Source organism: Sphaerodactylus townsendi, linkage group LG06 (genome assembly GCF_021028975.2).
Source record: "Sphaerodactylus townsendi isolate TG3544 linkage group LG06, MPM_Stown_v2.3, whole genome shotgun sequence".
In the NCBI taxonomy this organism is placed as follows: domain Eukaryota; kingdom Metazoa; phylum Chordata; class Lepidosauria; order Squamata; family Sphaerodactylidae; genus Sphaerodactylus; species Sphaerodactylus townsendi.
Window position 1 is genome coordinate 94127204 of NC_059430.1, and position 15483 is coordinate 94142686.

The window sequence follows — 15483 nt, forward strand, 5'->3', positions numbered from 1 at the left end:
TGAGGGTTGACAAAATATTTAATTATATTAATCAGTACATTAATTACAGTCGCTATTTTTTAAAAAAATGAATGCATCTTAATTTTGTGCATTTGACTAGTCCCAGTCTAAAGAATAATAAGCAAATTGGACAGTTGAAGACTATTAATCAGAACAGTTTTTAATTTTCTCCAAACATTTTGTTGGTTGCTGTCCAAACATGGACCAGACTGCATGGCGCAGGAAAGGACATGTTCTCACTTCCTGTTAACACAAAGGAGTGATTATTTGGCAGGTGTGGCAAAAACAAACAACAAAATAGCCAAAGCAAAGCTTAATTTCAATCATAAAAACTAGCAGTTCCTCTGGCCACATTTCTGATGAAAGGAACACAGGACCAGTGAATCCGAAGCCTCCCCACAGCTATTACTGCCCCCTTCCCCAGCCAAGCTAAGGCCAGGTTGCATGACTGTGCCTACTGCATTCTTAGATAGCTAACAGGGCCGAGTTTTCTGATAGTTCCAAGCTGATCTTCCTACTAAATAGCCCCATCTTAGAAATGTGTGAGAATGTAGCTAAATTTCTGCAAGAAGCCATTAAACTACGTCTTCCAAAGAAAGGGTGCTAATTTTTATTCTTCTCCTTTTTATGATTGTATTAATTCCTTTCTTTTTAACTCCATGCAATGTTGTACTGGATGATGTCTTTTATCTAATTTAAATTTCTGTGTATTTTAAATTTTTGTATATTATGTAATACTTTATAGCCTAGATGCCAACAAAGGCTTGGCTTGGATTGCAAACAGAAAAAGGAAATCTGTGGGTCAGAATATAAAGCAGCCTCCTATAAGTGAAAGGCCAGGGGGAGAATGGGGTTTTCTCCAGAAAGCATTTAGGAGGCAGAATATCCTAAAAACTCCATCTTAGAACTATAATAGCACTGTACTCTGTGTCTCAGAATTTTCTTTGTATCAGTTTCATGTTTATATTTTAATAAATATTTAAAAACTCCCTTCACAAATGACTTTATGAATGAAATTGGGTAAATATGGGGTATGTGTCACATGTTCTTGTGTTGACTGTAACATGACAATTACTCAACAAACGTACAAAGGACAGTTAAATGTACACTGTACATACGATAACAGGCATTCACTGTAACGTGATCAGGGCTACTGTTAACTCTGCTACTTAGGGATAATATCATGATACCATGTAGCCAAACACTTTTTCAGAGTTTTTAAAAACTGCCAGAAGTCGAGAGGATTCCTTCCATGGCTTGTGAAGGCTTTAGTCAAAAATGCCAACCCTTTTCAAAATATGTTTGAGGGTGGAATCTATGAGCATATAAATTGTAGTTTCTGTGTGCATATTTCGAACACCAAAAGATTAATCCTACTTAAAAATGGATGGAATCTGTCAGGTTTTCCTTCCAAGTATTGGAGCAGGTTCTGGAAGGACACACTAATTAGAAGAGTCACAGCTTCAAAGTGTTGTGCAGAACAGTGAGATTTTGAACCATTAGTACACTCAGTTCTCCCAGAATACTTTGATTTTACCATTGTACTTACTGCGTCTTCTTCCATCTCAGACCAGACAGGAAATACAAATAAATCAACGGCCAAAACTGCAGCTCTGGAAATCATGCGACAGCTTCATAGTACTGCACCTTTAAAAAGAATTGTTTGCTCACTGAGAATAATGGTTTGAGCAATTTCTCTGTAAACTTTAAAGGAACTGAGCAGATATATAATCCTTATGAAGAATCTTAGTTATGCAATAAGTAGTTATATAACTCATATTCCAGCCATCTCATCATTCCAGACTCCAGGGCCAAGAAGACAAACTAGCAATTTTGTCATCCAACAAGACAGCATTAATGCACTCTGTAGAAAATATTCCTGGCCAGCGCTTATCACAGTATCCTTCAACACTAATGCAACTGATTTCCCATGGCAATTTGCTTCAGTGCCCTGATTTTGCTACTGGTTAAAAATGTTTATTTGCATAATATGCAAGCAGGAGGGAGGATTTTTTGAACAAGAAGTGTTATGCTAGCTTTATACCTACCGAAGCTGCCCTGTACTTAAATCACTGTACCAAATTATTACCAAGGAGAGTCATGTAATAACCACTCCACTCAGAACATTTTTAAAATGGCATTTCAAAGATCATGGTTCAAACAAGACAGAAATTGAAACTAGAAACAAGTAACTCTGCCACAAACATTATGTTATCTTTGAACATTCTTTTTCAGGCCCCCCCCCCCCCCAAATCTGAGCTTTGGACTAGGATCTGAGAGACCCAGGTTCAAAGTCCCACTCTGCCAGTCACACAGTCTTACTCTAACCTATCCCTCAGGGCTACTGAGAGGATAAAATGGAGAAGGGGAGAATGCTGTAAACCACAGTGACTCCCCAATGGTGAGAAAAGTAGGGTATAAATGAAGTAAATAAATTAATAAGAAACCTTGACCTTCTTTATTGTCAAACTTTATCAGCTTTTATACTGACAACAGTTTTCTGTTGAAGTAGAAAACTGGTGATTCAGAGAAGACAGACCTTGTCTTTTATTTATTATATTTCTTTCCTGCTTTTCAAAGAAAATTGGCCCCCAGCGGAGTCCACAAAATAAAAAGTCAGAAAACAGATATTAAAACTCACTATAAATACTTTTTAAGGGAAGCTATGTTGATCTGCAGTAGAAGACAAGAAGGAGGAGTAGAAGGTAGCATGGCGGTACAGGACTCGAATCATGCTCCTTAGGGGTGCAAATCTCAGGTGAGCTTCAAATATGAAAAAGGGTCTGTTAACCCTGCCCTCTGCCCTCCATCTGATATACCCCATCACTGGAGGCTGGAAGGGGGGCTCTTCCCTACAGCTGGCTCCAGACAGAATTAAGCTTGTTATGATTCCTGCTCCCCCTTTTGAAGACCTCATTTACAGAGTTGTACTCTTCCATGCCCACTGACCTCAACAGACTTAGAAAAGGCATAAATCTGCTTAGGATGGCAGTATGGGTTACCCCTTTGACCTGTGAAACAGATAAAAGCACTACAGAACTCACAAAAGGGTATGAATGTTAAAGGAGAAATATAACTCGTGCCATTCCCATTGCAAGTTCCCTCCCCTCAATCTAGAACTTACAGGATAACCAGAAAGGGCTCAGATATTCCTGATGTTGAAGAAACTGCTGCTGATGTCCCGTTCACCATAAAAGGGGAAAGAATATCAGTGGTCCAAAATTTTGTAGTTGTACCAGTGTTTGATCTGAAGATGGAAAACATAGGTATTTAAGGAGAAGAGGCTATGTTTTTCAAAAAGAAGTTTCCTGCTTCTGGTGTTCATGATCATTCAACTCTAGCAATAAACCAAAAGAGCAATGTAAAATATTCACAACTGTAAAGTTACCAATCAAAAGTTGTCAAGTTGGGGAGAGGTTGTGGCTGTATATCACAGCACATGCTTTTTTTTTACATATTATCATCATCATCATCATCATCATTAATTTGATTTAATATACCGCCCTATCCCCAAAGGGCTCAGGGCGGTGTACAGTATAAAACATCATATATAAAATCATACATACAATTTAAAACAACAGTTATGTCCTAAAACAGCGTCCCACGAAACCCTTACGCAACCCTCCCAAAAAGAATAATGGGTTTCGATGGTATTAGGGACCTATATGGAGCAGAGGGTCCAGATTCAGAACTGGAAGAGAACTTTCCTTGGGACCTTGGAAAGCTGTTATGAGTCCAAGTAGGCAATACTGGGCTACACAAGACAACGATCTGATTCAATTCACTGCAGTTTCATCTCTCCAAGTTTCAGGGGATTCTGGACATACCCAGAATCTTTGCTTTGGAGATTTGTCCTTGCAACATAATGCATTTGTTTTGTAACAATGCATTTGTAAGCTACTTTCCTTTCCCCAGCATCTCAAAACCAGGTCTATTTCAAAAGCATATCTTTGATACTTGTTGGGAGAAACTATGAATATGCCTTATACGCAAGCAGACAGTAAAGTAGGAATATTTAAAGGACATCCAGTTCCAGCCCCACTGGGGCTACAACTGCTACAACAGAACATCACAGATTATGCACAACTTCTCTTGAGTAAAAATGAGGTTCTGTGATCTAACACGTTACTGGTGTAGCCAGCATATTAATTCCTAGTTCCTCGCCTCAGTTTATTTATATAAAAGAGGGGTTTAACCAATTGTAGAATAAGCGTAAAAGAAGATGATTGTAAAGCAGATGATCTAAACAACAATATCACTATAGTAAGGTTTCTCAATAAGGACTTTTACAATGTTGGCTAATTACTTCCTATATAATGCTTCACTTTTACTGCATTTGTCATCAAACCTTCCAAAGTAAGAAAGTCAGCTGAGACACTTGATGAACAGCAACAAATCTGATTAAAAACATTAGGAAGCTCACTCTTTAGTAGCCTCCTCTGATGCGAGCCAAGGTGAAGACATTGGCAAATGCAGGGTAATGCCATAGCAGCTCAGTTAACCAGAACATACATGACAGTGAATGGTTCTCTGAGAAGTTACTCAGTCAGGGTGGGGGATTATCTATACCAGCTCCTTACTGAGTACATGGAAGCACTGGCCTGCCACAGGGGCCTACAGACTGCCTAGAAGAGAAGGGAAGCCAAGGTAGGATTTTTACAATATCAGCTGATCAGATACTAAAATCTATTGATAAGGAAACATTTAGCTGCTATCTCAGCTGAAAAAGAATAATCACTAAGGCCCTTTCCGCTTGGGCCAAAAACGACGGCCTGGGGGCGGTAAAAACGCCGCCCCCAGGCCGCCATTCACACAGGCGGCGCTGCTGCAACGCAGCAGCACCGACCTGACTGCGCTCCCCCTCCCCCAGGGTTGTTAAAGGGTTGTTGTTGGGGGGAAAGCGTCTTCCCGGCGGTGCGGTGCGAATCGCACCGCCGGGAACACGCTGTCTCCCTGCCCCGTCCCACTCACCTTGTCCCCGTCGTCGCCTGCTGGCCGTCGAAGCCCCGCCCACGCTGTCCTCCGACCCCTGGAGGTCGGAGGGCAGCGTGGGCGAGCCTTCGACGGCCAGCAGGCAACGACGGGGACAAGGTGAGTGGGACGGGGCAGGGGGAAGAGGTGGCTCTGCTGAGGCCGCCCGCATGCATGCATGCGAACGGCCTTCGCCTCCACGCCGGCAGAATTCTTGCCGGCGTGGAGGCGACAGGGAGGCCGTGCGGAAACGGCCCAAGACAGCAAGGATATGTTTGTGTGATTGGGGAAAGGAGGGAATGAAAAGGTTATGTTCTCGACCCCCCACCCCAGTTCTTACATCCAGGTTCCTTTATAATGTTTCCTTTACATGCATTCTGGTGAGACAATTGAAGGAGTATTAGTGACTTATTAGTCACCAGCCCAATATCTAAATAGTTATGCATGAAAAACAAAACTTTTCCCCAAGATAACGGCACAAAATAATTTTCTGACACCTCCCTCCAAAAAACAATAGCTAAGGGTGTTGTGTGGTTTCCGGGCTGTATGGCCATGGTCTAGCAGCATTTTCTGCTGACATTTCACCTGCATCTGTGGCTGGCATTTTCAGAGGATCCTGGAGAAAATGCTGCTAGAACACGGCCATACAGCCCGGAAATCACACAACACCCCAGTGATTCCAGCCGTGAAAGCCTTCGACAATACAACAATAGCTAAGCCTAGGAGAACATTTGTTTTGGAGCCAAACAACTCTATTTAAAAAGAAACTGACAACTTAACAAAGTTGATTACTAGTAAACGTGAAACTCAGAAACTCCAAATGTGGGCTGAGAATCGGGTTTAAGAGACGATTCCCTGTTGGTTTTTTTATGTTCTGAGGTTGGATGAACACAAGAGAAAGTTTATTTACTCACTCAAATTCACACAAGTAGTATCCTATCAGAATATACTTTCATCCCACCTTTCCTCCAAGCATTGCAGAATTCCTCAGAAGAGAACAAAAGGAATTCTGGGTAACACTTACAGTTAAAGCTACCTTTTATTGTAAACTATGCTGAATTCCTTTTTGAAGAAAGATGTACCGGTAATATCTATTTTAATTAAAAAATTGATACAAAATACAAAACCCCCAGTCTTTGCACCTGCGTAATACAAAGTCCAAAGAACAGTGAGGTGCTGGGGGGGGGGGGGGGGGAGGTGAAGAATGCCCCCAAAATGAAACTGGGAGGCTCTGTGGACCACCTGATCCCACCCTATTTCAGCTAATATAACTGGTGATGAAATCCCAAGGAAAAAAAGGATGCACGAGAATTCTCTGAAGCAAGTCAGCAGCAGGCATGGGGGAATCTCATAAACATCTCTGTTGTTCAAAGAGCATGGTCCTGTTCCTGGACCCTTGGGTAAAGAGTTCCTAAACCCTGATGTGAAGGGAAAAGGTGGGATTCTGGGAAACCATATAAAGACTATTATTATTTTTGTTTTAAAAACACTAAAATATAGAAATCTAGTGTAAATCCTTCCAGACCTCAGCCTCTCCAATAAAAAGCCCTCCTCCCAACAAAGGCAGAAGACTAAAAGAAGTAACCACAGTGAAAGAAATGAGGTGCCGGGGGTAGGGGGGGGGAGAGAATGAGGTACAGAAGGATTAACTCCCAGACAGTTCAACAGCATCGGATCTGAATGGCCCAGGCAATGACAGATCACCTCTTATTTATTTACAAAATTTACATACTGCTTATATACTGCTTTTCTGCTCTTATACAGGCTGTGCCAAGGTAGCTTACTATTTAAAACGCACATGAAAAAGATTACATTATAAAACCATTAAAATCAACCCCCCACCCAAACATGCATCATTAAACTAATTTAGAGTGTTTTAAAACAGAGTTAATATACAGATAAAACACTTCCAAAATCTAAAAACATTGGTTATGAAGGAGGGATCATTGATCGAATGCCAAAGGAAATGAAAAAGTCTTCACCCACAGGAGGAAGGCACCATCAGAAGACAGATGAATCTCCCAGGGGAAAAAGTTCCAGAGTTTTGGTGCATAACCAAGAAGGCCCAAGAAGCCACCCACCTAATCTTAGGAAGCAGGAGCACCTGAAGCAAGGCTTCCAAAGATGACCATAATGGTTGGGTAGGTTCATAAGGGAGTAGGGCAGTCCTTCAAGTATGTCAGTCCTAAACTACACAGGGCTTTAGAACTTCTACAGCCTCCTGGGGATCAACTGAAATCATGAGATAGAGCAGAGTGTCATTTGCATGTTGCTGACAACCAGCCCAAATCTCCAGATGACCTCACCCAGCAGTTTCATGTAGATCTTAAACAAAAAGCCTATGGGGACAAGATAGAACCTTATGGGACCCCACAGGCCAAGGGCAGAGCAGCAGCCACCTCCCCCCCGCACCACCTTCTGAAGCCTACCCTCTTCTGTGCATCTCTTGCCTTGAAAACCCAATGGAGTTATCGTTAATTTGGTTGTGGCTTAACAGCATTTTTCATCACCAGTTCAACAGCAGAAGAACTGGGTAGCAAAAGGAGACACTGTTCAAAGAGAAATTTAAAAACTTGCTGGATAAATATGAAGGTGGCAGAGCTGCCTCACTGTCTCCGCCAGCACAAAACAGGCACATACCACTGATCTAAAAGTCTACAGACCAGGAAACCAAAGACTTCTAGTATTACAAGACAGCAGCTCATTATTAATCCAAAAACACAACTAATGTTTAGGGCGTGCCCAAACAACACAAGAAAAAACACAGTAAAAGATTACAAGAACATTTGGCCTAAGTAACCACTCGCTTTGGTTTCCATCTTGAAGGAACAGGAAGAAGGAGAATATATCACCAAGTCTGTAAGTTTGTATATGCAACTTTGGAAGCAAGTTCTGTGAATCTGGTAGGAATTTTTTCTGAGTAAATATCCACAGAGGCTTAACTGACATCAACATCCTATTCTCTAAACAAAATAAGAGTTGTGTTCTCCACCTCCCACAAAGCAAGTTCACTGTTTCAAGAAAATTACTACAAATGTTCTCAGCACCAGATAATTAAATGTGGGGACAGGAGAGAATGGAGGGAAACAAGAAATATTTACTTTACAAAAGGGAAATAATAGGCATGATAGGATGAGAAAAAGAAAGCAGCCCTTTGCTTGCATACCGACACCTTCACCCAGTCGAACTCCCATAAGCCTACTCCACTCACACCACCACTCCTATTCCAGCAGCTCCCCCGTTTTCTTGCATATAACAGTTTATTGCCTTTTTAAAAAGGATCTGCAGGACTTTAAAGACTTAAAGCACAATCCTACGACATGTAGAGTTACTGCAATCTTAACCCACCCATGTCAATGCCCACCAACTGGCAGACATATATACAGGGTTGTGCTGTAATTGATAATCTGTATTGAAGAATATTAAACAAAAAATGACAAAAAAGGAGTATTTAAAAAAGACTGCCACATTTATTTCAGAGGGCAGCTGCATTAATCTATTGTAACGGCAGTCCGGTAATACTTTAACAACGAACATAAGCACTTCAGAGTGAGTTCTGCCACATAAAAATTTACGCTGGAATAATTGTTGCTAGTCTGTACAGTTCATTTCAGCGCTATTATTTATTTATTGCTGCAACACTTAACGCGCTAGAATTTGCGTAGGAAAAAAACGTTCGACCTAGAACCCTTGGACTTAGAACCTTTCCTCACATTACAAAAATGAACTCTGATACGCGGGCAGCGGAGCGAACTCATCACAGTAAAAAAGGAAATGCACTCTGTATCTGCTCAGAGGACACCTCTGTACCTGCTTAGAGGTACTCTCACCTATACGCTGTCCCTAAGGCGCCCGTCTAGTGCTCTTAGGAGAACCAAACCGGCAACTTGCGAGCCACCGATTTATTTCCTAACAATGACTAATATGGTCATAAAGCGCTTCGGCAAGGCAGACACGGCGCAGGGATACAAATTATAGGGGGGATACGAACCATGCCCGCGAGCGCACCACCCCCACCCCCTATTCAGCCGTTCACTTGACACGCCCACTGCGTGTTCGCCTGTCCCCCTCCCTTTCCATCCCTTACCCGTCCAGCGGCGTGGAGACCACCCCCCGAACAAACCCCTTCGACGACGCCGGCCGACCCGGACGCGGAAAATGCCCCGTGAATCCGGCAGGCGCTTCCCAGCAACCCCACGTCGCCCTTCCGCCGCCGCAGCCTCCCCGCCGGTGCCCACCCACCGCCCCTTAGCACGCATGCGCGATACTGACGGAAAAAAATAGCGGATTAAGCTGTCCCTCCCCCACTTTCTTGGCTGGTGCCTCAAAATGGCGGGAAATAAATTATCCCCGCAGGCCTCGGCATGCACGAAGATGCTGACAAGGGAGGGGCGCCCCTTTCGAGCATCTTTTCCTCGTGGCTCACGGCTCAGCTCTGTTTACTCGGAAACCAGTCGCGTTTGTGTGTTTTTGCCCCCCAATGAAATGTACATGGGGTTGCAGCCTCAGAACCCAGGTCCTCTCTAGCTTCTGTTTAGTATTGTAGTCGCAGGCGTCAGGAATAGACCTGAAGGATTTTTTTCCCCCAGTGTGTATTTCTTTAGGAAATACAGGCTGCCTTTCCAGATATGGGTTCAAGGTGGCTCAGTTTTTGTCATCCGTATGTTATAAAGTGCTATGACACTAAAAGCAACAAAGATCTGAGAAAGTGGATGTTCAGTAAAGCTTGTATAAGCATAAGCATTTCATTGTCATCGTGCATGCACAACGAAATTTACAGCAGCATTCCTCGGTGCACACAATTTCAGACTCATACCCCATCCTCACTTTCCCCTTCCTCCACCCATCCCTACACAGCCCCAAACACATCAACATGAAGCCGCAGAGTTTAGCATAGCCACAGCTTTAGAGTAGAAGCTGTCTCTAAGCCTCTTTGTCCTAGTTTTGATGGACCTGTATCGTCTGCCGGATAGTAACAGTTCACAAAGAGAGTGTGCTGGATGAGATGGGTCTCTCAGAATATTTTGGGCTTTTTTGGGGAATTATAGAGTCCTTCCAAGGAGGGGAGAGGGCAGCCGATAATCCTCTGAGCAGTAGTGATCAGCTGATAATCCTCTGAGCAGTAGTGATCACTTACTTAGTATTTCTGGAAGGGGTGGCCTGTTAGTCTGTTACCACAAAATTGAATCCCACTGGCACTTTAAATACTTAAATTTTATTATGACACATGGAAGTGTGGAAGGGCTCACTTCTTCAGATGCACCAAGAGAAAAATTTCATTGCATCTGAAGAAGTGAGCTCCAGAGATGTGACATCTCATGCTGGAATAAATGTTGCTAGTCTTTAAGGTGCCACTATAGTCACAAGCAACTGGACAAGACGGAAAGGGGAGATACCACAAGAGTAGGGTGACCATCCGTCCCGCTTTTGCGTGAGGTGTCCCATGTCCCGCTGGGCTTTGGGAAATGTCCCGGTTAGGGAATGTGCTCCTGCGGCCGCGCACGCGCTGCCGCAGTGCCTTCTGGGGCGCTTCCCTGTCTCCGGCCTGGGGAGTGCGGCTTGTGTGCGCGTGCACCGGCTTCTGGGGCTCGCGGTTTGCCGCCCTGTGACAGGGCGGCAAAACGTGAGCCCCAGAAGCCCGTGTGCTGATGCGGGTGCGCGCGTGCGCACACGACCACCTCCCCGTCCCTGGTGAGGAAGGTGACTATCTGGTCACCTTACACAAGAGGTCAAGTTTGATACGAGCCACTCTGAATGTTCAGATGTCCAATCATGATCCTCCTTGATCTGAGATTGCAAATGCCTTAACAGACCAGGTGCTCAGGAGCAACAGCCGCAGAAGGCCATTGCTTTCACATCCTGCATGTGAGATCCAAAAGGCACCTGGTGGGCCACTGTGAGTAGCAGAGAGCTGGACTAGATGGACTCTGGTCTGATCCAGCTGGCTTGTTCTTATGATGACCCATTTGTGCTTGCTGCAGATCAAGATTTTGATGGGGCACGTGGGATGTTCCAGGGGGTAGACAGCTTGCACTAGCATTCTATCTTGGGAATACTGACAGCAGAGCCCTCAGACTTACATCATACTTTCATACAGCATAAGTCTATTTGGGCGATGGGGTTTTCAAATTACCTTCCTTTCCACGTCACCTGAAGCCATTGTAGAGGTGACACAGCACTGCTTTTGCTGTGCTGTACCCGGCAAGGACATAGGTAAGGGGGGGGGGTTTCCTCGGGTTCAAACTCCTCCCATTACATGTCCGGCTTGCTTGAAACAATGCATGGAATGGAACAGCCAGAAAGCCCTCAGTCACCGAACCCACCCCATTAAAAATCTATTCCTACATCACTGGGAACTCCCTGGCCACCTCTGTTCTCCTCATATGGACTGCACTGTTAGTCATCACTTTAGAAGCTGTCAAAATTATGTTCTATGATCAATTAGAACACATTAAGTTTATCCCTAGATTCTGAACCTGTGCATTCTGGCTCTTCCCACTTGCACTGCAAAAATGGTACAAATATAAATCTCAAAGTATAAAACACAAACATTTGAGTTTTTAATTTTTATTATTTGAAAAACAGTGAGCCTGGCTGCTTCAAGGCAGCAATACTGAAGTCATTCTATACAAGAATATATCTATGAGGTTTTGTCAAAACACTGAGTTAATGCTTACTAAACTGGACGGTATGTTGCTACACATGGGTAGTGAAATGTGCCCTTCATTATTCAAATATGTAAACCCTTTTTAAAAAACAAAAAGATACACTTTTAAAACATTGCATGGATGTTCAATTTCAAAGTAAACAGAACACACATGTGGATGGGGGGAAGAGAACACGGCAAGTTAAAACAATTCATACATGAATATAAAAATCAGGTTTTTAAAAAAAGTTTACAAAATATGTAACAGGTCTATTAGTAGCCTTACATTTCCCCATTTTCTTTGAAATCCTCTCAGTACTGCTACATTATCTGTCCAGCACAGTGTTAGTATAGTTTGCAATTAGTAACACTGATTAGATCTGAAACATTCCCAATGTAATATAGAATGTACAGTATCTGAGAAAAACTTGAGTCTTAAAATGAGCCATCCCTACAAAATATACTTATGGCAAAAAAAAACCCCTTTTAAAATGTAACATTTTAAAGAAAGAAATGAAATAAGGGTTCTTTCTCCCCAAACAGCAACTGTCAGAGATCAGGTCTGACCTGTTCATGATTTAAGATCAGACCATCATAAAGAACAGATGATTTAGGAAGAAAATGCCTCTTTCAACTTCCTTCTCTTTGGATTTATCAAAATACCTATAAAATTCTTGAAATATAAAGGCAATATAAATATCAAAAAGCTTAGCACTTTAAAAAGACAAGACAAACGGCAAAACAGACTAGTCTTCAATGGCAGAAGTCCTGCATTGCATGCAAAAGATTATTCAACCCTTGGTATCTCCAATTAAAATGATCTCAGGTTAGCAGGTGACAAAGACCTTTTTTTGAGACTCTCTGCCCTGTTGGGATAAATACTGCTAGGTTGATGGGTGGGCTGGCCCAGAACGGGGCAACAAAACAGGAACAACAGCTGTAGCGGGAGTCACTATTTTCCAAAAGCGTTCAGTGGTCAGGAATGACGAGAAGAAGCACACAAAGGCGGCATTAGTTGAAGCAATGTCACCTGAGTGATTAGTAAAAAAAATCGGCACTGTCCACATTGCAGGAAAACCAGTATGCCTGGGAAAGGCCCTGAGGTTAGCACCAGAGCAAAAGCTGACTGTTCCCTTTTGAGAACTGAGAAGAGCTTGGAGGCATCACTGACCTTTTGTTTGCAGATATAGGCTTGGTTCATATGGAAAGTTTGCAAGGAAACATCAGGAAAAACTTCCTGATAGTAAGGGCTATTCGACAGCGGAGTGCACTACCATGGAGTGTGGTGGAGTCTCCTTCTTTGGAGGTTTTTAAACAGAGGCTGGATGGCCATCTGTCAGGAGTGCTTTAATTATGTGTTCCTGCATTGCAAGGGGTTGGACTTGATGGCCCTTGGGGTCTCTTCCAATTCTATGATTCTATTATTCTAAATATTGCACTCGCCTGTCCCCAGTCCCTCTTCCAGAGTTAAATTAGTTTCTTCCCGGTACAGGCAAAATGCAGCTTGCCATGACATAACCACACTGCCAAAATCTGGCTAGACAATAAGTAAGCACAGTTTGAAGGACCGGAACATTTCACATGAACTAACCCTTTATTTGCCAATGTTTCATTCATTTTTTTTTTAAAAGTCAGGACTTCAAAAAGCTGCAATCTCACTCCAATAGAACAATGCAAATTAACGTGAATGTGCTTTGCTCATATCATACGTGCTTGGGAAGAAAACTGTTTTTTCTTGTTTGAGGCAATAGTCATTAAGAAACACTGGTGGCCAGATTAATAGTTACAGTGTTGGGTTAAGGTGAGGAGACCTGTGTTCATATCCCCACTCAGCTAAGAAATGCCCTGGGACACCTGTGCTCTTCACCTATCTCACAAGGCTGGTCTGGTATGAAAATAAAATGGAGAACGGGGAAATTTGTGAACATTGCCCTGAGCTCCATTGGAAAAGGATGTAATAAACAAGTAACACAGATAAAGGCTCAGCAGCTGGAGGCCCAGTCCAGCCCCGAAACAAGACAGTCACTAAAAGCAGCAATGACTGCCACTATGGGAAACAGTTTACAACCCAATATTTTTCTACCTCCCTCTCTCGGACTAATTGCTGACAAGGGATCATCCCCAGTTAAGCCTGAAGGGTTAGAATTTTAGTCTAAATTCAATTTCAAAATCTACAACCAAAAAGACTCTAATTTTGAACTTTGAATAGATTTGAAGAACGACAGTCAGGTGCACCTGGTGTTTTTAATTAACGTACCTCAATTCAGTCAGCATGTTTTGGTTTTTAATTCTGTTTTGCTGAATGGAAAAAGAAACCTTAGCAAGGAACTGGCATGTTGAAGAAGGAGAAGAAGAGGAGGAGTAGTTTGGATTTATACCCCACCTTTCTCTCCTGTAAGGAGACTTAAGGTGGTTTACAAACTCCTTTCCCTTCCTCTCCCCACAACAGACATCTTGTGAAGTAGGTGGGGCTGAGAGAGTTCCGAAGAACTTCTCTCTGCTTAACTGCACCTAAGCCCAAGGTCACCCAGCAGGAATGTAGAGAGCTGAAACACATCTGGTTCACCAGATAAGCCTCTGCCACTCAGGTGGAGGAGTGGGGAATCAAACCCTGTTCTCCAGATTAGAATCTACCTGCTCTTAACCACTACACCAAGATGGCTCTCGTGAAGCATGGGGATGGGGATTGCTACTACAGGAAGCCCCACTGTGACATTCATCAGGATGTTTTAAAGTCCCCATTCCAATAATGACTGCTAGAACTGTTTATGTTTATTTGAGAATAAGAATTCTGGGGGTTGGGAAGGGGAGAAGAATGCTTAGATAATGGTACTCACTCCATGGCTTATATACAGCTTCATTCCCAATTGCCACCAATCAAAACAGCCACATTTACTTTCATCCTTGGCATGAGGCCTGCACTTCAAGGAGGCTCACAGCTTACCTGTTCCTCTGGCAATAGTTGCTCAAGTTGGGGCCTTTTTGTTGCTGAAGAAAGAGGCTCTGATCTTAATGACAGAAGCACTTCATCAACACAATGCAACCTGTACAAATATTTATGAATGAGGGGCACTTTTAATTTCAGAAGGAACATCAGCACTGCCTTTGGGTGCCCAATGCAAAAAATACTCAACACCAGTGGGAGTGTAACTACACAGGCCTCTCTTCTAAACTAGAATTGCTAATATGCATTCTGTTCCCAAAAGGTATCTGTCATGGTGACCTACAGAAGTCTAATGGGGCTTTCCAATGCAGAGTTCTAAAATATGGAGCTTCAGCTATGTAAAAGCAGTTTAAAAGTCCTGAAAGAAACAAGACTCCAGTTCAAGGACGTAGATAAGGGGGGGTTTCCCGGGTTTAAACCCCCCCCCATTACATCAATCCAGAAACTCCTATCCCCCTCTGTTTGTGGTTTTGTATTTTTTTTAAAAGTGTTTTTTTTTTTTCCAGTTTTTTTGGCCCTGCAGGAGGCACGAAGTTTTTAGGCTAGCACAGGGGTAGGGAACCTGCGGCTCTCCAGATGTTCAGGAACTACAATTCCCATCAGCCCCTACCCATGGCCAAACCCACAAATGGAATTGAGCCCATCATCAGGGAGGAGTCTCCCTAAAAGATTACTACCTGAGAAAGTTTAAAGGTGCTGCTAAGCTTAACTTTCATGTGCACTCCTGACAGCATGGTAAGCAATTCCCCAAATTTCCCCAGATTCTCCTTTTAAATCCACCCCCTTCGGCATGGATTTAAAGGGAGAATCTGAGGTCCTCAGTTTAAACATTGAAAGTAATGCTGTGTTTCAAGGGGTGCAGGGGATAAATCCACTCTGGAATAGCATCACTTTCAATGCTGTTCATTCCAGCTAGAGATCC

General features: G+C 43.0%; 1 protein-coding gene across 2 annotated transcripts in view; it reads right to left on the bottom strand.

Moving 5' to 3' along the window:
* The window catches only part of MTFR1L (mitochondrial fission regulator 1 like), a 26211-nt gene extending 17030 nt beyond the window's left edge, over positions 1-9181 (bottom strand). The window contains exons 1-3 of one of the 2 annotated variants that reach the window (XM_048500664.1): positions 9059-9181; positions 3125-3247; positions 1550-1647 (exon numbers count right to left, since the gene is read on the bottom strand). In XM_048500664.1, coding sequence (XP_048356621.1) covers positions 1550-1624 — 75 coding nt within the window. In that variant the 5' untranslated portion in view covers positions 1625-1647; positions 3125-3247; positions 9059-9181. Of the gene's footprint in view, positions 1-1537; positions 1648-3124; positions 3248-9058 lie in introns of both variants that reach the window. The other variant, XM_048500663.1, reaches the window with a different exon arrangement.
* Between the last annotated feature and the right edge of the window lie 6302 nt (positions 9182-15483).